Raw genomic sequence first — 26,459 nt, 5'->3', positions numbered from 1 at the left:
CCAACCTCTCCTGATTTATTTGTTGATGGTAGTAATGCATTAAAATTAAATGGAAAAAAAGTGTATCAGGGATATTATGAAACTCTATGAAACCAGCCCTATATACTATTTCTTAAGATGCAGTATGGGTATTGTGGGCAGTAAAGGCAAAAAGGCTTTTTATATCTCTTCATAGGAAGAATATGGTCAAATAACAGGAATCTTATTACACTGCTTTATGTCCATGTAATAATAAAATCAAGGGCAATTTTTGTTAATAATGCTATGCATAACATGAGCAACAAGTACACATGCAATGTGCCTTTCTTTCTTATAGGTCAAGTTATGGTGAATGAATAAATTACTTCTTGGTATAAATTAGACAGTGGGGAAAGAAAACAAATGCCTTCAGACCAATAAAAAATTATGCACCATTCAGTCTACTATGTTCAAGGCACACAGTATACAAAAAAATATGAGTTAATGAGGGTCTCAGACATGAGTAGGTCAACACACATATTCTATGAACAGACAAAAGTATAGCATAAATTTTTTATGCATCAGTTTCCAAAGTGATAAGCCTTGTGGTCAGTCAATAAAATATTTATTGTAAGAAAGAATTTGAGGGGCAAACAGGTTTTCACTTGACTAACAACTAGACAATAACAGAGATGAAACCATGATGCCTGCCATTTTTTAGTCGGACATTCCCTATTGTTTTGAATAATAGATTGGTATAATCTAAGCTGAGAATGAATTGAATTAGGGTTTCTTAATCAGAAATATTGTATCACGAGGAAAATGCCAAGGCTACTACTCATGACTTCTCACCACTCATTGTTGCTGTCTGTTTATTCTTCCCCCCCAAAAAATATACAAAAAAAACTGATGTTAACAATCAAAAACAAGAAAGGAAATAAGATCAGATTGGGACATGTTGCTTTGCCTGTGAATAAGCACATACATTTCCCCCTGTGCAATTAGACCCATCTTACCTGTTCCTGGAAGAGGGCACTTTTCACAGTGTGGCCCCCAAGCCTTGCCAACACTGCAACAGCAGAGCTGCTTGCTGAGCTGAACAGAGAGAGGGTGCATGCACTGTCTTCCTGAATTGACAAGTCTGTAACAGGGTCCTTTCTCTTCAGAGATCACAGGGTTATCAGCTACAACAAAAGGACAAGGGAGTGCTAGGTTTGATAAAAGAAACAAAAACATAGAACAGAGTCTCATATCTTCAAAAATAGCATTAATTCAAATCAAGCATATGAGATGTTAATTTAAAATTAAGTCACAAATAATAGCTCACATTTATATAAACTTTAAATGTTCATAAGGCATTTTCTTCACAACAATTATAGGGCAAACTAGTGTAGGCATCTCGATCTCCAACTTAAAGATGGAAGAAACCAACTCAAAGCAGTTAAGTGGTTTGCCTGGGGTCACAGAGCTAAAATAAGGTATGCTATGTTTGTGATCATGTAAATTCTACTATACCATACTATTTCTTCATGGTTTAGAATAACAACATATTCTAATTTAGGATGATAAAAGTCTCAATTCCTTTCCCATCCTTTTGGACATTAATTTCCAAAAATGAATGTTAAATAGGCTGTCATCATTTTGAATCCCTGAATGAGTTTGTGTTCTTTCTTTTATTTCAGAACACAATAGGTATAAGGAGAAAAATATCTATTTATACATAAGTGAAGAGAAATAGATTTTCAATAAGAATTACCTTGTAAACAATGTTAAGCCTAAATAATTTCAGTGCTATAGTTGGCCTATGAGTCAGGAAGACCTGGGTTCAAATTATGATTTTATATATACTATATGATTGTTAAACCACTTATCCTATCAAGACTCAAATCAACTCACTAACTTTATAAGTGGTAAAGAAGGTGTGAAATAACTTTGGTGTGGGGTATTTCTTCATCTAACAATAACATAAAAACCAAGGACAAATAATAGGGTAAAAAATGAGCACAACAACAACAACAACTAAGTACCTGGCCAAAAATAGCTATTCAAGTGAAAGAGAAGATCAAAATGCAAACTCAGAAGAAGATAGAAGTCCAAATAGCTATTAGCAAAGATTCAAAGAAAAATGTGAACTGGACAAAGTCCAAAAAAAAGAATTTTTGGAAGGATGTCTAATATTTAATAGTAAGAATGGTAGAGGAAAAAATAGGTAAAGAAATAATAGCAAAGGAAGATTCTTTTTTAAAACAGCTTAGCAGTAGAGTTTTAAGTTTTTTTGAAGAAAACAATATTTTGAAAAACAGAATTGGTCTAACAGAAAATACCCTGCACCAAAGTTAAAAAAGCAAAATTGGTCAAATGCAAAAAGATGCAAAAGCTGAAGGGGAAAAAATCCCTTAAAATTAATATCGGACAACTGGAAAATAAAGAATCCATAAGACACCAGGAAACAATAAAAGTCAAATGAATAACAAAATAGAAGAAAATATATCTCACTGGATAAATGGAAATGTATCTCATGGAAAAACTGGATCAAGGAAAGATCATTTAAGAATTATTGTATTACTGAAAGCCATGATCAAAGAAACCATGTAGACATCATAATTCAAGAAATTATCGGGGCAAAATGCTCTGATATCCTAGAACTTAAGGGTAAAATAGAAATTTAAAAATCCATCAATTGCCACCTGAAGAAAGATTCCAAAATGAAAACTTCTAGGAATATTAAATCCAAATTCCTGAGCTAATAGTTTAAAAGCAGAAAGAAAAAAATGCAAGCCATCCCTTCCACATTGCAAGATTCAGGGGCATAGCATCCCCACAATCTGGAAAAAACATATAAAACTGTTTGTCTCTCCCTTAACACCAAAGAAGTCTGATTTTTTTTTTCTTTTTCTTATAAAGGGTTGTTCTATTACTTACTGTAAAAATTGGGTTAAGTATTTGGTCACAGGTCAATGTTAACATTTTTAACCTTTGTATGTCATCTTCTGTCCTTCACATCATATTTACAAACTTCAACTTTTTACTTATCTTAACATTAAAATTGTGTATATTTGTGGGCAATAAACACATGTAGATATTATATAATACTATATATATATGTATATATATTTTATGCATTTCTGAGTTTCTAAACTTTTTTTCCTGTGTAATCTGTTGACTTTTAAGTATAGTCTGAGGCTTTTGCAAAATTTGCAAAAAATTCCTCTTTAATTTCTTATGGCGATCTATGATATATGAAAGCTGTGATAAGAAAGTTGCAATATAGAAGCGATACCTGTATTGTGAAGTCACAGTTAGGACCACACAAAATTTAGCTGCCACTTCTTTAAATGAAGGGAGGGCTTGGAATAAAATATTTCAGAAAGCAAAAGAACTGGGAAAACAACCAAGAATAGTCTTCCCAGCAAATGAGTATAAAAAAGTAAAAAGGAGTCATTAAATGATAAAGGAATTTCAAGCATTTCTGATGAAAAGATTATAGTTGCATAGAAAAATACAACTTTTAAATGCAAGACTAAAGAGAAGCATAAAAAGGTAATCATTAAAGAGAAATCATAAGGGACTCAATATACATGAAGATAACTCATGTATCTTCGAGAAAATGTATTATCATTAGTACAATTAGAAAGATTCTACATAGGGAGTACAGGAGTGAGTTGATTATGTTTGGATGATATTAAAAAAATGAAAAGAGAGAAAGAAGGATGTCCTAGGAAAAGGGGGAAAAGAATGGAGAAATTTTTCTAATGTAAAAGACATGCACAAGAGCCTTTATTTTGGAGGGCAAAATGTTGGTGGACAACCTTTAAATATCACTCCCATCTAAATTGGTTCAAAAAGAAAAAATCTGTATACATATTCAACTGATAACAGAAATCTATCTTACTCAACAGAGAAGTAGGAGAGGAAGGAGATAAGGAAAAGGGCAGATAAAAGAAGGCAATGGTCAGAAAAAATATAGACTTTAGTGGAGAAACAGAATAAAGAGAGAGAAGGATAAGAAGAAAATAGGAAGTGGGGAAATTCACAATTAATAAACTGAATTGGGAATGTGAATGGGATGAATTCATCCATAAAACAGAAGGCAGTCTAGAAGTTCCAGATTTCAAATTGTATTTAAAAAGTGTTAATCATCAAAATAATCAAATATAGGCTAAGAAATAGAGCAGTAAATCTATTGTTTGGAAGTCCAAACAAATCTATTGTTTGGAAACAAGCTTCTCTGATAAAGGTCTCATTTCTCAAATATTATAAGAAATGGAGCCAATGTATAAAAATAATAACCATTCTCCAGTTGATATATAGTCAAAGGATATGAAAGGTAGTTTTTATAAGTCAAAGCTCTTAATAGCCACATGAAAAAAATGCTCTAAATCATTACTGATTAGAAAAATACAAATTAAAACAATTCTGAAATACTACCTCAAACCTGTCAGATTGGCTAACAAGACAGAAAAGGAAGGTGACAAATGCTGGAGGGGATATGAAAAAATCTGTACATTATGCACATTGATGGAGTTGTGATTAGTCCAGCCATTCTAGAGAACAACTTGGAAGCATGCTCAAAAGGCTACATAACTATGAATTTCCTTTGATTCAGCAATTCCACTACTAGGTCTGTATTCTAGAGAACAAAGAAATGGGAAAGGACCTATTTGTCCAAAAAAAAAAAAAATTAGCAGTTCTTTTGTGGTGACCAAGAATAGGGAAAAAGAGGATGCTCACCAATTGTTAATGAGTAAACAAGGTGTGGTATGATTATAATGAAATACTATTTTGGAAAACCAATTAACTATATGGTTTCAAAAAAAACTGAAAGACTTATCCTAACTCATGAAAAGTGAAGTGAAAAAACCCAGAGAACATTGTGCACAGTAAAAATAACATAAGAATCTACTGTGAAACACTTAGTTACTTAAGTCAAGATACAGATCTAAGCCATTTCCAAAGGAAAAATGCTATCCACCTTCAGAGAGAGAAATGATCAACTGTTGAAAGCAAATTGAAGCATACTTTAAAAAAAAAAAACTTTTTGTATTTTCATTGTTTTATTTCTGACTTGCAAGATGGCTGATATATGCTTTTTATGACCTTATGTGTATAATCAAATCAAAGTGTTTGTCTTCTTAAGGAGGAGGAAAGGGTAGAAGAGAGGGAAAGAAATTGGAACTTAACTTTTTTTAATCAATGTTTAAAAATTTTTATATCTAATGGGAAATATTTAATGAATTTTAAAAAAAATCCAGGTCAATGCTGCCAAAGATTTCTAATGACAGAGATCAGAAAAGGCAGATAAAAGTTGTGGTAAGATATAATTAATAAAATGGTGCAAATCTGACTGAAGAAACTTCAAGGCTCTGGTTCGCTTGACTTTATTCTTTAAAGAATTCTAATGGATTTAGTGGTTAAAAGGTTTAGATGATCTAAATAAATTGCAAAGAATTTCAGAGATGTGGGAATCAAGTGGAAATGCTAAAGCAGTTTGTTAAAGTAATCTTTATTTTGTTCTTGACTAGAAATATGAAATTGAATCATAATATACACTTTGCTTGATATTTAAGTAAAGCACATTCATTCTCTACCACATGTTCCTAAATCATAACTTGGAATTACAGAGGAAATATTATATTAAAATCCTCTTATTTGGGTTTATCAAACTATCTAAATTAATGAATTGGAAATAACAAATAAATTTTCTATGTATTGTGTATAACTCAATCTGCAACTACAGCAAATTATTGACACAGTAGAGCTTTTAGAAGTCAGAAGTTGTCTTTGAAGATAGAGGGATACTCTTGCTGAAAAGGGAGCCACACAAGAAATAAAATGGAGAATATAAAATTTAGTATAGTTTTGGAGTACAGTCAAGTAGAGAAATTTTTTTTTTTCTGAGGCCAGGTCTGGATAAATCCAGGGAAACTTTTCAACACCTAATACTTAGAAGTCAACAAAAATAGATAATACTTATATCTGTCCAACTGTATATCAGAAGAAATAAAGGTATAGTTAGTTCTGTAGTAAAAGTCGGTTTCCTGTTCACCATGTCAACTTCTTCTGTACTGTCTGATTCTAAACTATTTCTCTTTTTTCAAAGTCTGAATTTGAATGTTAATAGGACATCTAAAGAACAAAGTGATGGATGACACGGGCAGGAAGAACTACAGAAGTTCTAAGAAGGATATCCTCGTGAGTTGGAGTTTCATAGAAGGGGTAAGAATAGGGAAGAGCTTTGAAAGTTAAGAGAGAAAGAAAGGCAGATATAAGGAAGGAGGCTCCAAACAAAGGAAATAGTGTAAACAAAAGCATCTTGGCAAAAAAGAAAATGACCTAAGAGTGTCTTTAGGGTACAATAAACTGGATCTGGGGAAAGAATTAATATGTGAGACAGATAAGTGAAATTACTAAAATCGATTAGATTTTATATTTTGCCTCTTTTTTAAATGCTAGAACAGCACAATGTCTGGTACATAGAAGGTAATTAATAAATACTACAAAAACTTCTAATTCTAGATTTGTCATTTTGGACATTAGCCTCTTGTATGTAGAGTCATTTCTGAGCATAGAAATGACAATTAAAGGGATATTTTCAATAAAATTAATATTGTAACACATTTGGTAGGGGAAAAAAAGACCCAAGTTAATGATCTCATTCTAGCACATTCCAGCTATGTCATCTTAGACAGGTCATTTCACCTCTTAGTGCTCTAAGGCAATTCTCTAAGACTATAAATTGCAGATTATCAACCTGCACTGACAATCTCTTCACATAGGAGTTCCCTACACCAATGAAATTACAGGTATAATTCTTATCTCTAGCTATAATTGGGCAGCAGGGTTCAAGAAAGATTCAAAAGGACAAATATTAAGGAAAGAAATAGTTTTAGTGGTCTCAATATGAACAGCAAATGCCTAAAATAGAATAAAAAGGGAAAGGATTGATAAACACTAGGAAAATCAACAGAATTGTGTAATGGATCACAAGAGAGGAAAAAAACAAAGATGACTCAGAAGTTTTAGCCCTGAAAAAGTAGAATAATAGCACCAAGGGCACAAACAGAAAAGTGGGAAGGAGGAGTATAATTTAGAGCAAAGACTATGCATTTCACTTTGGACGTCTAAGTGGAAACAACCAGCAGGAAATAAACAATCCACCCAGTTTTGTGAAGATCATCCATTTCTCAGTCTATGTTTGAGGCCTTATCTAGTCTTAGGGTTGACCTTAAGTGTTCTTTTTCTCCTTTATTCCTTTCCCTATTCTTTAGCTCCAACTCCAGAGGGCTGAAAAAAACTTAAAAAACTATGAAGTCTGAGGATCAGAAAAAATCCATTTGGACTTAGATTATACCTACTCTCTCAGGACAATATACATACTGGCACAGCACCTACAAGCAGTAAATGCTTAATAATGTTTTTACTGACTGACATTCTACTTATATCTGAAAGAAAAAGTCTGTTAAATATAAAAGTAACAATTGTTTGTGGGGATGAGGAGATATTTTAAGAAATTTTAAGCCAATTTTAATAGCGTTGCCGTTTCTCATAAAGAAGAGTGAATTTTTTCAAGATCTAGCTCAAATGCCACATCTGTAGAAGTGAACTGCATGCACACTTGAACCCATTCCTCTATGTATCATATACATACCTATTAACTTATATGTTGTGCTTTCTCTCATTATGTGAGCTCCTTGAAAGCAAGAACTGTTTTGTTTTTGTTTTGAACTTTCTTTGTATGTCTAGCATTTGGAAAATTCTTGCTAAGCAATTTAATAGGAATCCCTCTCTCTTTTTCTTTACATATCAATAAAAGAAATTTCAGGATGATAAGAAAAGAAACCATATTTTTTATAATCTGTATATGCCTTAATATTAAGGCAGGTATAATAATAATGATCCTGTATTTCTTTCATTGTTTAGTTCCAGTCCTGCCTTATTCACTTTAACAATCTAAGATACTGCAAATTGCTACTGATTTTGCAAAGCAGCCATTCCCCTTCTAATTCCCAGCATACTCCTTTCTAACTGTCAAAGGCAGCATCATATTTCCCATTCTTTGAAGCCTCAGAGCCTTGGAGGTATTTTAGTACTTCTTTGTACCTTTCTCCTCTCATATCTAATCCTTCTCAGTTTGGTTCAACCTTTCCTTATCTATTCCCATAAGAGGTAATTCATTATCAAACATCACATTTAAAGACTCAGTGGCACTTCATGCAAAACAGATAAAAGTAGGGGAAAATAAATAAGTGTTTATTATGTAAATTGATGATGATGTGTTATCTTTATAGTCCATTGGATGATCTTAAATAGCCTGGGCTTGAACTCCTAACACTGAACAAGAACTTTTGACTTGCAATAAAATATCTTACTATTTACAAATTTACAAAAATATTGTTCTATTTTCATGTACATTGAACTAGCTGAAAAATAACACTAATTTTTTCTATATTTTTAAGTTAGTAAAATGGATTGATTTCCATTCTCTAACACACATTGCCTACATGAATCTGAGTAAATCATTTGAATTTTCAGTGCTCTAGAAACTTGATGACATTAGAAATTAAAGAAACAATATCAACTTCAATGGATACAGGGAAATGTCTTCTACTAGGAAGATCCAATTTGTCTCCCTTCCTCTACTTCCCTCCCCTAGATGGTATGCAATTTGATCAGGATCATACATGTATTATCACATAATACATACTATTGCTATTGCTTAATGTTCTACTCATGAAACCAAAAGCCCCAAATAAACTAAAGTAAAAAATAATATGCTTTGATCTACATTCCAACTTCAACAGTTCTTTCTCTGGAGGTGAATAGCATTCTTAAGTCCTTCAGAATTATCCTGTATCATTGTATTGCTGAGAGTAGCTAAATCTTTCACAATTGATCATCCTACAACATTACTGTCAACAATGTGGACAATGTTCTACTGGTTCTGCTTATTTCACTTTGCATCAGTTCATGTAGATCTTTCCAGATTTTACAGAAAATCATTCTGCTACTCATTTCTTATAGTACAATACCCTCACTATAGAACACCACAATTTGTTCAGTCATTCCCCAAATGAGGGACATCCCTTCAATTTCCAATTCTTTGTCACCACAGAGAGAGCTGCTATAAATATATAAGTATTTTTGTACAAGTTGGACCTTTCTCCTCTTTTTTAAAAAATCTTTTTGGGATACAGACTCAGTAGTGGCATTACAAGATCAAAAGGTATAAACAGTTTTATAAACCTTTGGGCACAGTTTCAAATTGCCCTCCAGAATGGTTGAATCAGTTTACAACTCCAACAACAACACATTAGTGCCCCAATATTGTCACATTCCCTCCAACATTTATCATTTTCCTTTTCTATCAATTTGGCCAATCTGATGGTAGTAACTCAGAGTTGTTTTAATTTCTCTAATCAAGAGTGATTTAGAACATTTTATATAATTATTGATAGCTTTGATGTTTTCATTTGAAAATTGCTTGTTCATATCCTATGACCAAAATTTGTGAATTATAAAATGACTTGTATTCTTATAAATTTGACACCGTTTTCTATACAATTGAGAAATGAGAGCTTTATCAGAGAAAATTTGCTGTAAAATTTTTCCCTATTTTGTTATTTTCCTTCTAATCTTCATTTCATTCTTTTTGTTCATGTAAATTTTTTAAAAATTTATTATAATCAAAATTATTAACTTTATATCTTGTAATGTTCTCTATCTTTTGTTTGTTCATAAATTCTTCCCTTCTCCAGGATTCTGATAGGTAAACTATTCTATGTTCCCATAATTTACTTATGGTATCACCCTTTAAATCTAAATCATATACCCTTTTTGACCTTGTTATTATAGGGCAGTGATAGCAATCCTAATATGGCATGAGTGCCAAAAATGGCAAGCAGAGTGTTCTTTGTGGGCACTCGGCTATCCTACCTCCCTACCTGCCATTCCTACCTGCCATTCCTAAACCCTGAGTTTGTTATTAGAAAGGCAGAGGGACTTGGGTGGAGCTGCTCTTCTCCCCCTCTCCACCATGCTTGATGATATTTCTTCACATTCCCCCACTCCTCTGCCCAGTAGCCCCCTGGGAGTACAAATGGGGTAAGATTGGTGGTTCACAGGGGGCAAAGCTTTAGGGGAGCAGAGTTCTCAGGCCACTCCCCTTCCCCTCTCTACATAGGCTGAGAATATTCCTTACATCCTCCATCCCTCTGCCCATCAGCCAATGGGAGCACACAATGGGTAAAGTGCCTGGCTCACAGATGGCAGAGCTGGAGGGGAGCAGAGTTCTCAGGGCTACTTCCTTCCATCTCTCTACACATTCTGAGGGTATTCCTCACTTCACCCACACCTCTGCTTAGCAGTCCAATGGGAATGCTTTCTCCCTCCCCTCTGTGGGGTAAAGGAGGAGGGGTGTACCCAACATGGGGTGGGGGGAGCATGCCAAAAGATCTCAGGGTGAGATGTGCACAGCAATCAGTCTGGAGGAGTGGAGTGGGGTAGGGTGGGGCCTAGAACTGTGTCTCTAAAAGATTTGCCATCACTGGTATAGGGTGTAAGATAGTGGTCTATGCTTAGTATCCATCATAGTTTTCCAGTTTTCCTAGCAGTTTCTGTCAAATAATGCATTCTTATCTAAAAATTTGGGGCTCTCTAGGTTTAGCAAATACTAGATTGCTAAGGTCATTTACTCTTAAATATTAGTAATATAGTTTGTCTGTTCTTTAAATCAAGATCACAGATGCAGGGTTAAGAATACCTGGTCTACATGATGGGTTGTAGCTAAAGACTACTAAAATCACAGAATTAATAGAGATGGCAGAGACTTAAGCTAACAACTAGTCTATCCAGATATCTGTTTTCTTTGTCCTATCCAAATTCATGGCCACCCTGAAATCTATCCACAGACCCCTTATAAAAATAGAGTATGAAATCTCCAAGTTAAGATCCCTGTTCTAGGCTGTCTACACAATCTCTGTCCCCAAACTTAACCTCTATACCATCTCCCAGCTCTGACTTTCTCTATTTTAAAACTAATCTAAGAATAAGCAAGCATGTATTAATAAGCATTTGCTAAATGCCAGGCATTATGATAAACCCTGAAAATGCTAAGATAAAAAGAATACCTGTCCTCAAAGACTTTACATTTTAAACAAGGTGACAACATGTATACAAATAGATAAACACAAGATACACAAAGAGTAGGTTGAAGGTAATCTATTGTATCACCCTGGGCAATTCCTTTAACCTTGTTGGACTCCGTTATTCATTTGTAAAATGAGCTCCAGAAGGAAATGGCAAATCATTCCAGTGTCTTTGCCAAGAAAACCCCAAAATGGTCAGACTACAATGAGTCAGATACAATTAAAACAACTAACAAACAACAGTGAGAGAAGAAGACTAGAGCTGTTGCAGAAAATCCTTCCTAAGTAAGTGGAAGGGCTTTGATTCAAATAGCATGGAAAGGCAGGTATTTTCAATTCTTTATTAACATTATTATTTATACATTTGTTGATCTCTTTTAGAAGTACCTGGCTAAATCAACTACTCATCTTTTGCCTCATTGCTAAATGGTATTGCTAAGACATTAAATTATTATTTGTAGTACCCCTTATCATATAATTAGTGTTTGAGTAGGAAAATTTAACAAAAGAAGGCTAAGTTCTTTTAAATTATTATTTTATAATATTCCTAAGTGGCACACAAGTAGCATCAATTAATCTGGCTTTATATCAATGTATATTTTGCTTTCATCATAAAAGTTCACTTTCCCTTTTCTTCCCTTACCCTTTTTCAGCTTTTATGTGTGGTCGTTCCCCTTTTCCTTGAGGACAGAAAAAGTCCTTCTTCTGTGCTTATCCCAGCACTAGGAACAGGACAACTATTTAATAAAGGTTATCTTGACGTGACTATAGCTATGAGCACTCAATTCTTCTCCAGGAAAAAAAGCCTTGCAAAACCTCATGTAATTCAACTCATTTGAATTTGAAATAATTCATACAGAAGTTACACTACAATTTAGTTTTAGAGGGAAGGAGTGAGCTTCATGGGTTTTTCCCTTTCTTTGTATCCATAGTACTTAACAAAGTGATTGGCAGATACCTGACCATTTAATAAATGCTTCTTGATGGGATAGGGGGAATGTTTAAAATACTAGACAGAGTAAATTGTTTCCAGACATCCCAAAGTATTTCATTCAAGAAAAAAAATAATAAGCTAACTACAAAGCATTCTTCTCTGTCTATAAGAGCAAATCCATTTAGTTCTACTTATTAATTACTAGGATATTATGCTTAGATCTAGAAAGGATCTTAAAGACCCTCTAGTATAACCCATCTCCCCCTTTTATCAATGAGAAAATTGATGCCCAGTGAGGCTAAGTGACTTGCCCAAGGTCAAACAAGTAGTAACCAGCAGAATTTGTACCCATATTTCTCATCTCCAAATCTAGTTCTTTTCCCACTGCAATTCCCTAAAAATAATAGAATCATCAAATTTTGGAATCCCATGAGTCTCCTAGACCAGTCTTTATATAATGTGTGAATTTGAAGTCAAACATCTTTAATAGTTCAAACAAGTTCACATTTTTAAAAAACATTCTCTAAATTTGATTTTTCAAGAGTTCAAACTTGCCTTTTCCAAACAGACTAAATTACAGAGGTTTTATGTATTTCAAATATACACCAGTCTACCCACATATTCTTCATAGAGCAGTACTTTTCTTAGTTGTAGCCAAATTTGTATTTGATCACAATTAAGAATAAAAATAATTTATTATTTTGATTACTTACGGATACAAGTTGACAATGTAGGATCCGGCACAAATCCCAGTTTGCAAGTGCACCTATAGCTGCCCAGTGTATTCAAACACTCACCATTAGGGCATGCTCCTTGCATCTGGCATTCATTAATATCTATAGGAAGATACCAATAAATAATCAGAAGTTAAGGGTTTGTTTTTGTTTTTGCAGAAACTGGCTAAATTGCTTTCATTGATCTATCTGGTAGAAGAAATAACCATCTGGTTATAGCATGATATGCCAATGGCTTGTGATTAAGCAGCCTTCAAAGGCTTCAAGTTCAATTAACACATTGACTGAGCATTTGCCATTTTCTGGGCCCTGCAGGATGCTAAGAAGATTAAGATAAGATTCTCTGAACATCAGGAAATTTGCAATCCAATTGGGAAGACAAGATAGAAATATGAGGGAGTTTGAAGACTTAAATGTCAGTTTGAAATGGTAGAAGATTTATCAGATCATAAATTTATAGCTAAAATATTATCAAATGGAGTCAACTCACTTTACAGATGATTAAACTATGACATGAGAAATATGAAGTGACTTCATTAAGTTCACAAAGAATTTAGGGACATATAGAAAGATTGGGCCCTCATACACCAAAGGCAGTATATCTCCCACTTATCTTCATTGGGGTAACATAACAAGCCAGTTTAATCAGTTGCCAACTAAGTGATCAATGATATGAAAATTTAGAGGTATTTACAGAGATTGCTTCAGTGAACCTCAGGCAAGGAAGTGGTATTAGAATCCCAGAATCTCAGCTGTAAGGGACTTGAATGGCTATCTTGTCCAAACTATACACAAAAGAAATCCCTACCAAGATATACTTTACAAGTTGTCATCTAGCCTCTGCTTAAAGACTCCCAATGAGGGTAATCCACTACCTTCCTAAGAGGCTCATTCTCCTTATAGACTGTTAAGAAAATTTTCCTTACATCAAAGGTAAATTTATTTATTTTACCTTGTAATTTCTACCTATGGCCCTTAGTTCCTCCTCTTGGACCAAATAGAGCAAGTCTAAACTATCTTCCATAGATAGCCTATCCAATACTTTAAGAGAGTTAACATGTTCCTTCCCCTCCCCAATTTTCTTTTCTCCAAGCTAAATATCCTCAGGGCACTTGAAGAACCAGTTGAATTTTGATTCACAAAAATGGGATAAAGAAGACAAGTAATCACAAAATTTGAAGGCCAAACTTTTGGATGCCAGGCTAAGTCTGGATTAAGGTAATGATCACAAGGATGACAAAGAAGGGATGGATAAGAGAAATGTTAAAAAACAAAGACCTAATAGGATATGGTGATTCACTGGATATGTGTGTGTGGGGAGGGAAGATTTTGGAAACTAATAGTAGTAGCACTACTAACAAAAAGAAGTTAACAGGAAGAAATCAAGAACTGGGGGATGGAAGAAGCAGAAATCAGCTTTACATACAGCAGAAATTGGGGGGGGGGGAGTATTGAGGAAATAGGCCAACCATAGTGAGATTCATTTGGGAATAGACATCCATACAATCATAATTTAATGGTGAATCATAGGGAAATCATAATGGTTAGTGTTTGAAATAAATTCAAATTAAAATGTGATTTTTTTAACAAAAGGAATATTTTGCTTTTCAATTTATACCCCTTTATATTTTAATAAATTATTAAACTCCCCTATAAGACCTTTTGGCCATTTACTCTAGTTTAAACCTATTTTTTAGGTTAATATGTCTTGACAAGTGTCTTCTTCTTAGGTAAAGGAAAATAAAATGGTATCCAATTGTCAATTACTGGTAAAAAAAATGTAATTATTTATAAATATTCCAAAAGCCAAAAGATGATAAAAAGATGTCTCACCTGAATGCTGACTAGGGCTGAAATTAGAGCATGGTAATATGTTTGTAGAAGTATAATTGCATCCCATTTAATAGTGACCTGAATTAGAATAATTTACTTCCTACTTTATATATTCTATCATATGCTCATGAGATCCTGAATACATGTCATGTGCTGTTGGACACAAAGCATAACTAGAAATATTTCCTACTTATTCATTCTCCTTAAAAGGACTAGTGTAAACATGCTACAAGCATACTTTCCAAGCCAACATAAGGTTTATCTAGTGCCACTGAAGGACTGTACCCCAACTTAAATCTAAAGTATAGGCAATCAGCCAATCATATAAAAGGAAATTAAGGACACAGCCAAAAAGACTGGGCACAGATCCCATGCTAATGCTGTGTCTCACGTTTACAATTGACTGTGAGTCTCACCTTTCCTCACTTGAGCTATGCTCATAAATGATCACCCATCCATCTTGTTCTCATACTACTGCCCACTGTTGTTTACACCATTCCCACCTTGTATAATTATTTCAAACAGATCATTTTTCTCTAATACCAAGTTAAGAAATACTCTGAGGAATTAGCTTTAGTCAGGTATACAAGGACGGAGAGAGAGATTCAAGCAATTCTGCAACATGAGGCATTAAAAGGTAGGATGGACCTAAATGGAACATCATGGAAGAAGAGGACAGTGGTAAATTGTGAGAAAAGGAGGTAGGAAGGTGCCAAAGATAAAACAGATAGCTGACATTTTTGCCCAGACTGGCCCTATGCCCAAGAAAAGGTGAAGGAACACTCCTAAATTTTAGCAATACTTCTATAAAACCACCAACTTTGCAGTACTCCACTAATGACTTTATAGAGACCTGCCAAGCTTCCAGAGTACTCATTACCATAGCCAACCTCAAAATAAGTATAGGTAGTCCCTGGATTACCCTTTACCCAGGTACACAAGCATCTATGCAGTGACTTAACATCTTTGAGCTCCCACTGTGGATTTCAAAACTACTCAACCCTGTTCAAACCATTCTTTAGAGGATGGGATTTGGCTATTTCCTGATCAATAAAATAGAGATACTTGGAATGACAGAATCAGGTCTTGGAAACTACAATCTCCACCCTACTCAAGGTAACAGGATTTAGGAAGGGCTGCAGCAAAGCTCAAGATTTAATTATTTGAGAATGTGGCCTTCAACAGACATGTGCAAAGGAGACAGACCTCTGGACGGTCCTGGGTGAAGCTAGAGCCACCATTGGCACAGGTGAGGCACAGGAAGTGAGGTAGAGGACAGCTGAGGAGTCTAGGGACTTCCTGTGTGGAGGGAGAGTGTGGGGGTTAGAGCCTGGTGCTTGGAGTGGAGGCCCTCAGACTGTTTCTCCATTTTGGTCACGTGAGTGATAGGAACTGATCTCTTTTCTTTGCCTCGACTATCCAAGGCCTTGGGACTTTGGCCCAGCCTAAGCACAGTGGGTATTTAAGCTCTATTCCTTTCTCTCCCCTTTCTCTCTCCCTCTCCCTCTCTCTTCTTCTCCCTCTCCCTCTCCCTCTCCTTCTCTCTCCTTCTCTCTCTCTCTCTCTCTCTCTCTCTCTCTCTCTCTCTCTCTCTCTCTCTCTCTCTCTCTCTCTCATACCTTTCTTCCTCCTGTTAGTAATTGAAGAAAAACTCCATAAAAGGTTGACTGCTAACTTGAGTTTTCATTTAGGAATTACATAGCTGAATTCCTTGGCGACCTCAAATTAATATATATCAGTCTTTTAATGTGATTTCCATATCACACCACTAAATACTCATTGCTGCTTCCATGGGAGAAAATGTGGAGGGTAGGGGAAAACACCTGAAGTTTTCTTCAAACAAAAATAAAAACTATTCATACCCTTTTATGTACACAATAACAAAAATGGAAATGAAAAGTGTGATTAAAGAATGTTAATACACTGAAATTGGGAAGATCAATCTTGATTCTGAGGAGACATGAGATAATGCTAAGTCCCTGGAATATAAAAAAGACAAAAATAGTTGATGCCCTCAAGGAATTTACACTCTTATGAAGGAAACTATATAACAACAAGGTGTATGAGACATATACAGAGTAGAAGGAGATCTCAAAGAAGGAAAGGAAGAGAAGGAAAAGAAGGGAGAGGGAAGGGTCAAAGGGAGAGAAGCATTTAAAAAGGCCTCCTGAAGAAGGTAGGATTTGATCTGGGACTTGAAAGGAATACAGGGAAGCAGAGGGAAAAAAAGTAAGGAGGGAGAGCATTTCCAAGTATAAAAGTCAGTAAAAAGACACAATGTAGAAATTAAATGCTCTAGGCAATTAGGGCAGTGTCATTGAATCACAGAGTACATGGTGGGGAGTAAAATGTGAGAAGCATGGAAAGGTAGGAAAATATCAAGATATAAAGGATTTTTATGCTAGTAAGAAGATTTTTTTAATTATTTTTATTTTAGAGGTAATAAGAAGCCACTGGCATTTACCAAGTGGAGGTGTGGTTGAAGATGGACAGATATATAATTTAAGAAACTTCAGCAGCTGAGTGAAAAATGGAATGGAATGAAGCATTATGAAGCAAAAAAAATCAGAAGGCTATTTCAGTAATCCTTGTGTGAAGTCATAAAGGTCTGTATCAGGCTGGTGGCTATGTGCGAGTGACAAGAATATGGGTATAAAATATGTTATGAAGGTAAAAATGACAAAATCTGGTAATAGACTGGATATGTGGGATGAATATTGTAAATCTTGAAATCTCTCAGACTTGTGAATGTTAAAAATTTCCCCATCAGGGAATTCTTAATTGGAACAAATTCCCTACTGAGAAACATTCCCCATTTTGATGTGAGAACTCGCCAGGATCAGAAATGGGAGGACCTCTACTCCAACCGTACTTAAGACTGCTTTAGGGGAGAAAACTCCTTACTATGGGAGGACCCCTACTCCACCCATACTTAAGACTGCTTAGGAGAGAAAACTCCTTGCTAAACAATGAAAGTACTTGGACCCATGCTTATAATAAGGCAAGGAGTTCTTTGAGCCAGGCCTGTTTTTAGAATTGATACAATGGGATGCTAGGTACCTAAAAGGGTCGGGCAAGTTTTCTCTTGATGAGATTAGTTGACTCAGCTGTGTTTTCTCTCATTCAGACTTACTGAGGAGATTGGTCGACACAGCAGCATTTTTTCTGATTCAGACTTACTGAGGAGATTAGTCGACTTAGCAGGAATTTAGATGGGCAGTCCTTTGGAAAGCATCTACAGTGATTGGTAGATGTAGGGACTTAGGGGAGGTGACATGGAAGAAAAACCCCTATATAAGAAAAAGCAGAATCTATTGAGATCCTTTTGGAGAAATCCTTTTGGAGGATCTCTAATGAGGATCACTTGGGAAGAATCTCTTGAGAGAGGCTCTGGAGAAGGGAAGCTCTTGGAGGACAATCTCTAAGGAGGTCTCTCTGGAGCTCCTCTAAGGGGACTCTGTCCCTCTGGAGGCTCTGGAGAGAGGCCTTTTGGAACAGTCTCTGGCTGGAAGGCTCTCTGGTGAAGTCAGCTGTGATGGAGCTGGCCTGGTGTCACTAGAATCCTTGTTTAGGCAGACCTTGTGGTGAGTGTTAAAAGACTGACTTCTCTCTCTTAAGACTCAGGTCTAGGCTATATTGGCTTGAGGCCCTTCATAATTATTCCTTTCCAACTCTTTCTCTCTTTCTCTAATTCCTCATTATATTGTTAATTAAAAATCTCTATAAAACCCAGTTGACTTGGGTACTTGAATAATTGGGAATATTTCCCTGGCGACCACCTTATATTTGATTTAAAAACCTAGACACTTTAGTGAAACATATTTTCTGTGGTCAAATTTACTCACCCTCTCTTATATCTATCACAATTTATATCTTCCACCATTTTAACTCACTACAGTTTATGGGCTTCACTATTTTAAATCTCACAATATGAATAAGGAGTTTAAGCAGATACAGAATTTTGTGAAATGGATGACTTGACAGAAAGTTAGTGCTTCTGACAGTAACAGGAAAGTTTGAAAGAGAAGATGATTTGAACTGAAAAAAAAAAAGAATTCTGTTTAGGACATGATGAGTCTGACATTTCTGTAGGTCTTACAGTTCTAAGTGTCCAAAATGCAGTTTGTGATTTGGGACTAAAGTTCAGTAAAGAGAACAGGGCTGGAGATTAGATATAGATATACATATACATATACATATACATACACATATAGATATGGATCTGGAAATCATCTGCATAGAGATAACTGAACCCAAGGAAGTTGATGAAATCCCTAAGTGAAAAAAAAAAGAATTGGATTTATCAGGGAGAGTAAGAATGAAGAATTGAAGATGACACAAAATTTGCAGGTCTAAGTGACTGAGAAGATGGTTGTGTCCCTGATTTAAAAAAAAAAGTTTGTTTTTCTTGGAGTGGGCAGCAGTTCTGTTCTAGACATACTGAAATTACTACAAGAGAATGAGCTCGAAATCATCTGAAGAGAAGAGAAAGGAGACAGGGAAAGGAAAATAGAAGGAGGAAGGAAGGAAGGAAGGAAGGAAGGAAGGAAGGAAGGAAGGAAGGAAGGAAGGAAGGAAGGAAGGAAGGAAGGAAGGAAGGAAGGAAGGAAGGAAGGAAGGAAGGAAGGAAGGAAGGAAGGAAGGAAGGGAGTGACCTATTTTCAAGCACTTGAAAAATATGATTTCATCAATTTTATAGTTGAGGAAATGGAAGCAGGGCTTAAATGATTTTACCAGGGTCACACAGTTAATAATAGGTCTTCCTAATTCTTGGCCTAGTAAGCTATCCAATACTGCCACATGGCTACTTCTTAGAGAAAGATCAAGGATTGGTACAGAGAAAGACTATGAGATTTGGTGGTAAAGAAATCATTGTTAACTGTGGAGAGGGAAGTTTCAGTTGAATGGTTAGGTTAGCAGGCAAAGATTGCCAAGGGTTTAGAAGATAATACCAGGAAAAAGAAGTGTAAGCATTAAGTTTAGACAACTTTTCTGAAGGAATTTAGTCACAAAGTAGGACAATAATTAGAAGAAACTATAGGATCAATTAAACATAGCTACTTAATCAGCTTCAATTGAGAGTAGAAATTCTCAAACTGGGGCCTGTAGATAGATTTCAACATGTCAACATGAATGGGGGAAAAGTTTACATCTTTATTTGTACTGACCTCTAGTTGAAATTTAGCATTTCCATTGATTATGATTAGAGTTAAAGGAAATGAGGTGGTATAGTGGATAAAACATTAGATTTTGAGATGGGAAGCCCTGAGGGCAAAGTTAGCCTCATGGTTTTACTAATTGGGTAATTTTGGGAAAGTAATTTAATCTATATCTACTTCAGTTTCCTCATCTGTAAAATGGATATAAATCTACCTCTCAGGGTGGTTGTGAGGAAAAAATGAGATAATATTTGGAAAACTCTCTGCAAACCTTAGGCTAACCTAAGGCTTAGAGTGATATAAAAATGAAAGCTATTAATGTAGGCAAGATTATTTTGAGAAGAAGATCAAATATTTCACCAGAATTCAAAGGAGTCCACGGCATAAAAAAAAGATTAAAAATCTCCAAGTTAGAAGAAATGTGTGTTAAGAAAAACAATGGACTAGAAATCAGGACAAAAGTCCAGGTTCTCTACTAGTGACCATATATGACCATTGTCAAATAACCTTTCTGAACCCAAATTTACTCACTTTTAAAATTTGGCAAAAACTTAATGATTACTGTCTAAACTAATCTCCCATAGACACATCTTGACAGAGTAGATGAAAAGTTGTCTCAGAATCAGCAAGACCCATAACTCAGTTCCAATACCAACTCTGATGCCAATTGGCTACATGACCCTGGACAAGTCATGTAATCCTCCAATAGCCCAGACAATTTACTATCAATTGCTGATCTGCTCTGTTACAGGGATATTCTTCATTGTTTCCCTATACCATAAGATTATAGGATCAAGAGGTTCTTATCCAATTCTCTCATTTTGATGAGAAAAATGATGTCCAATGAAGTTTACTGATTTGTCCATTTTAACTCAGTAAATGTAAATGGTTGGATATGAACTTAGGAGCTAGTAACTCTGCCCACTATATCATGCTATCTTTCTTAAATCACAGATCTCACTCACCTTCAAATATATTGATATAGATAGATACAAATATATATATGTATATATATACATATATACACACATATATATGTGTGCAATAAATCTATATTCCATAGGAAAAATGAAAGTGAGATCACTACACATGCTGAAAAAGTCATTTTTTTTTTAAATTTTAGTGGTGCTTTGTGGCTAGAAATCACCAAAATCCATGACTTCAGAAGAATCACAGTCTCATTTGACCCAAAGGACAATGGAAAGATGTTTGGGAGATGTGAGCAAGATATAATATATTACCAATGATAATTTGTTCCTTTGAAGAGATATAAGAGCCACTGAAGATTCACAAGAGTGAATACACTGTGGAGACCCAAGAGAGCAAGAGATAATAGCAAAATTGAGAAATAATACACTATATGAAGTGCACTTATATAAAAAAAAATTAAAAGAATCAAAGAGAGACCTCCAGATCCTTTATGGAAGATTTATGGAAAGACCCAGACAGGAAACATATAGTATGAAATGGAATGGCTAAGTTGTAATGTGTACTGGTAGAAGTAAAAAGCACATCAATGAGTTTATACATCCTACTGAAGTGCAAGTGTAATTGTTGCAAATGATATTTAATGCATAATACAGAAGAAACATTTTAATGTAATGTACTACTTCAATTCTACTGCTAGAAGTGATCTGTGTATCTATTTCCCTTCAGCCTTCACTGGTTCCTTAAGACTCCTACCCTTTTCATCCCCCACCTCCCATTTTGATAAATGCACCTTTGCCTTACCTTGCCATTAACAGGTCCCCCCCTCAGTCACCTACCATCTCCTCAGAGCATTCCTCAAACTCTTCAAATATCCTTTTACTTAAGTATAGCCTCCTGGACAATGTACATCAAAAGACTTAACCAAAGCATCTGTAATCTAGGCAAGTCATTACAAAACCATCACACAGTATAGATCACTGGACCCAATAAATAATGGCAACCCTATATGAGAACAAGATTTTTACTTCTAAGACTTTGTCCTCAGTGGCACACGAAAAAGAATAAATTTATAACCCAGTGAGAACTTATTTTTACTTCATGGTACATGTGCATCACATATGGAATGACATCTTAATTGTGTTAGCCTTGGATTTCCGACTTTAGTCCATAGACACCACATTAATTTCTCCTTGAAAATACTGACAGTAAGAGGAACCAACCATGGGTTTTCTTCATGGCTCTTGATGTTACACACCCATCATCTTAATAACTTTGTAGGCCTAGAGCTAAAAGGTCATCAGAGTTCTTAGGAAATAAAATGTGTTAATGATTCACACGGCCACAGCCTTTCCTGAGGAAAAGAGACCAAAATAAAGACATTTCCTCTTTCATACCAGTAATATGAGGGTTATTTTGTTCTTGGCAATATGAGGAGACAATGAAACCCCACATTCTCCACACACAAAAAAAAAGTCAAAAAAGGGTCCCAACTTGGTTTTCTAAACCTTGGAGCATATCATTCTGGCCTAGGTCATGGGCCCATTTTAAATCCTCTTGGAAAATGATTAGTCCATTCAAACTAGAAAGTATGACATTGATTCTGTGAGATCATTTACTCAATGTAACCCATTTTTATCCTTTTAACTTGGAAAATATACCAAATAATTAAAATCATAAGACAAGGAATTCAAAGCCATCAATTTAATTGTGGCATGTTTTCTGAAGCTAAACTTAAAATATAGTTAGTCTTGTGATAAATTATAGCAGGCTTAATAAGAATGATTTGGAGTAATTCTAAATTCTGACCCATCAAGTCTAACTAACTCTAGATATAACTAAGATTAATCTTCTTATTTTACTGTTGTCTCTAAATTATGTCTCATAATCCAAAATTTCTCTTAATATCTACCACTAGAATTAATGATCATGTGCAAGAACTAATTCTGCAATGGAAAAGTGCCAATTATTAGATATTTCTCAACAATATAGAATAAAACCACATAAATATATAGAAACAATCCACTAAAATGTCATTTATACAGACCTGAAGAGCAACAGAAATTTTGCTACCTCTGGACATTCTACCTATACCTGATTTTAAGTTATAAAAGCAAACAACTCTGTGGAAAGGGTCATAGACTCAGAGAATGGGGGAAAAATTTATTTACAAGCAAATTTATTTTTCTCCATCTAGACTTGAACTGTAATAGTGTGACCAGGTGGAAGTTATTTTGCTAAAACCATGTAAGATTCTTATTTTTCTTTTTTAGACCAAAGGTTAACAAGTCTGGAATGCATGCCTTCCTTAGTACTGCCTCTAGGCATCTCTACGCCCTTTCAAGGTTTAGATCAAATGTTATATCTTATACCAGACTATTTCTGATTCCTCTAAACAATTAGTCAATAAGCATCTAATAAGTGATTAGCTCCATGCCAGGCACAGATACAATGACAAAGAAAAAAGAATCCTTGCCCTCATAGAACTTACATTCTATGTACAAGGGAAGTAATATTTGCAAAAATGAGATACATATAGGACAGAAAATAGTTAAACTTAAAGGAGAAAATATTTGCAGATAGAGGAAACAGTAAAGTTCTTCTAAGTTTGGTCACCAAGCTGAAGATAGAAGGACGCTAGGAATTCTAAGAGGAAGAGATGACAAGAGAGTGTACATAGGAGTCAACCTTGCACAGATGTAGGAAATGAGGAACAGCAAACAGACCAGCATTGCTGAACCACAGAGTACATGGAAAGATTAATTAAAAATGTTGAGTGAATGAGGAGTCTACAAATAACATTCAAATTACGAACCTGAGTGTTTGGGAAATAGTAATATCCTCAAAAGTAATATAATTGTATTAAATATTACATTATAATTATTCAATATCATCCCAATTAAATAAACAACAAAATATTTTATTAAAATAGAATAACAGTAACAGAATGCTTCTGGCAGAAACCAGAAGTTGTCCAATACTGTACACCATTTACCAAGATAAGATCAAAATGTATACTTGACCTAGGAATAAAAGGATATATCATAAGCAAATTAGAAGAAAAGGGAACATATTATCTATCAGATTTGTGGATAATAGAAGAATTTATAAATAAACAAGAGATAGAAAGCACTGTTAGATGTTAAATGGATAATTTTAATACATTAAATTGAAAGGGTTTTGTACAAATAAAATTAATGCAGTCAAGATTAGAAAGAAAACAGTAAGTTGTAGGGGAAATTTTATAGACTTCCTCAGAAAGAGGTCTCATAACTAAAATATAGAGAACTTTGTCAAACATATAAGAATATGAACAATTCCCCAAATGACAAGTAGGCCAAAGATATGGAAAGATAGTTTTTGGATGAAGAAAACCAAGCTATATACAACTACATGTGAAACATTCAAAATCATTATTGATTAGAGGAGTGCAAACCAAAACAACTCTGAGATAACTCACATCTCTCAGGCTACCTAAAATGATGAATGGGCAAAATGACAAATTTTGGAGGTGATGTGGAAAAACAGAGACACTAATAATACTTATGATTGGTGGAACTATTATGCCCAAAGAATTATAAAATTTCTGTGTATGTGTGTGTATTTTAACCCTCATCTTCTCTCTCAGAATTGATAGTATCAGGGTCACACAACAAGGAAGTATCTGAGGCCAAAACTGAATCTAGGACTTCCTGTCTCTAGGTCTGGCTCTCTAGCCACTGAGCCACCTAGCTGCCCTTGTGTATACATTTTGACTTTGCAATATCACTATTAGATTTATTTTCTAAGGTGAATAAGGGAAAAGGAGAAGGACTTATATGTCCAAAATATTTATAGTAGCTTTCTTTGTGGTAGCAAAGAACTTTAAATTAAGGGATGCCATCAATTGAAGAATGGATAAATAAGTCAACATATGACAGACTACTTCTACACCATAAGAAATGATGAACAAGTTAATATTGGAAAAACATGGACCTACATGAAATTATGAATTGAAACAAGTAGAACCAAGAGAACATTATATACACCAAAATAATTCTTGTTCAAAAAATGACTTGTGTATGTCCACTACCAGAGAAAGAAATGATAAATAAAAATAAGACATAATTTTATGTATACATTTTTGTCAAATCATGTCTTCTTTAATGGGGGAAAGGAAATGAGAGAGTTGCCTGGGTATTTTCATGTAACAAACAAATAAATATTTTTTAAGTAATAGGTAAGTTTAGGAAACAGTGAGTTTAAGGAAAAGATGAGTTCTGCTTTGGACATGTTGAATTAGTAGTGTCTGTGGAGCATTAAATGCAAATGTTTAATACAGTTGAGAATCCAGAATGGGAGTTCAAGAGATGGCTAGAAATATTGAACTAAGAAAATATATGCAAGATATATACAAAATGGACATGAGATAGTTTGGGGAAAGTTTAGCAACTAAGTGCTTCAAGAAATGCTTCCCACAGAAAGTGGTATTTGAGCTGAATTTTGAAGGAAATTAGGGATCCTAGAAAGGGGATAATCAGAAGGGCAAGTATTTTAGGCATGAAGGACATATTATGCAAAGTTCCAAAGAAAGATGAGAGCATTGAATAAGTAGAGTAAGATTTTAATCACCTATTATTTTTGTCATTATGGGTCTTCTCACTATGCTGCCAGACCCCCTTAATGACATCTTTATCAGCTGCTGAGGTCAGAGATTATATCAACCTATGGATAACCAGGTGATGAATCAACTGCCTAATAGATACCTCATCCTGGATGTCTTATGACCATCTCAAATTTAATATTTCCAAACATAATTAACTTTCCCTATAAAACTGCCCCAACTTCAAAATTCCATATTTATGAGAGCATTATCTGAGAGACCTTCTTCAAATCATTTAGGTTTACAAACTCAAAGAAATTCTAGGATTCTTCAGTGTGCCCCACCCTGATCCATATTTTCCCCTGCAAAGATTTGTCTTATTTTTTTATCTTCACGATGCCTTACCCATCCTTTTACTTGATCCTTACAAGCTAAGTCACTCTATTTTAGGTTCTCATTATATTGTATCTAGATTATTATCATTTTCCCCACTTCTAATGTCTCTTCTCTCAAATCCAAATTTGAATCAAATTATCAAAATAATCAATTGACTAGCACTTAACAATACCTACTAAATGCCAGTCATTATAATAGGCAATGGAGATATAAATGCAATGACAAAAATAATTCCTATTCTCAGGGAGTTTACTCTAATGGGGGAGGTAGTTCGTCATAAAACATAGGTCTGACTATCACTCAGCTGTTCAAAGATCTTCACTAAATCCCTTATTTGAAGAAAGTGTTTAATGAATTTAAATGAATGGGCATGAAGATGATAAGAATATACTGATACTCTAGGATCATACAATCCTTGTTTGTAAATTATGATTAAAAAGATTGTTTTATAAGACCCATTCCTTGAAGAAGAGCCTCTAACAAAAATATTCAGTGGCTCCCTACTGCCAATGACATAACTTTAAAAAAAAAAAAACCCTTATCTTCTGTCTTGAAAACAATAATACCTATTGGTTCCAAGGCAGAAGAGCGGTAAGGCCTAGGCAAAGGGGTTCAAGTGACTTCGCCAAGGTCATACAGCTGGGAAGTGTCTAAGGCCAGATTTGAACATAGAACCTCCCATCTCTAGGCCTGGCTCTCCATCCACTGAGCTACCCAGCTGCTCCTGAGATAAAATTTTTTACAAATTCTTTGGTCTGGTAATTATGGTTCTCTATCACCTAGCTTCAGTCT

The 26,459-nt window shown here is 34.8% G+C and overlaps 1 protein-coding gene across 23 annotated transcripts in view; it reads right to left on the bottom strand.

Annotated features, from left to right (window-relative positions):
- LTBP1 (latent transforming growth factor beta binding protein 1) overlaps nucleotides 1-26,459 on the bottom strand; it is a 459,359-nt gene that overhangs the window by 153,443 nt on the left and 279,457 nt on the right. For 13 of the 23 annotated variants that reach the window (XM_056813254.1, XM_056813251.1, XM_056813256.1 and 10 more), the window contains 2 exons: nucleotides 12,750-12,872; nucleotides 975-1,142 (listed from right to left, as the gene is read on the bottom strand). In XM_056813254.1, coding sequence (XP_056669232.1) covers nucleotides 975-1,142; nucleotides 12,750-12,872 — 291 coding nt within the window. Of the gene's footprint in view, nucleotides 1-974; nucleotides 1,167-12,749; nucleotides 12,873-26,459 lie in introns of all 23 variants that reach the window. The other 10 variants (XM_007476056.2, XM_056813253.1, XM_056813250.1 and 7 more) reach the window with 2 other exon arrangements.

The sequence above is a fragment of the Monodelphis domestica genome, chromosome 1 (genome assembly GCF_027887165.1).
Source record: "Monodelphis domestica isolate mMonDom1 chromosome 1, mMonDom1.pri, whole genome shotgun sequence".
Classification (NCBI taxonomy): domain Eukaryota; kingdom Metazoa; phylum Chordata; class Mammalia; order Didelphimorphia; family Didelphidae; genus Monodelphis; species Monodelphis domestica.
The sequence above is the reverse complement of the archived record's forward strand: the minus strand, read 5'-3'. Positions and strand labels throughout refer to the sequence as shown.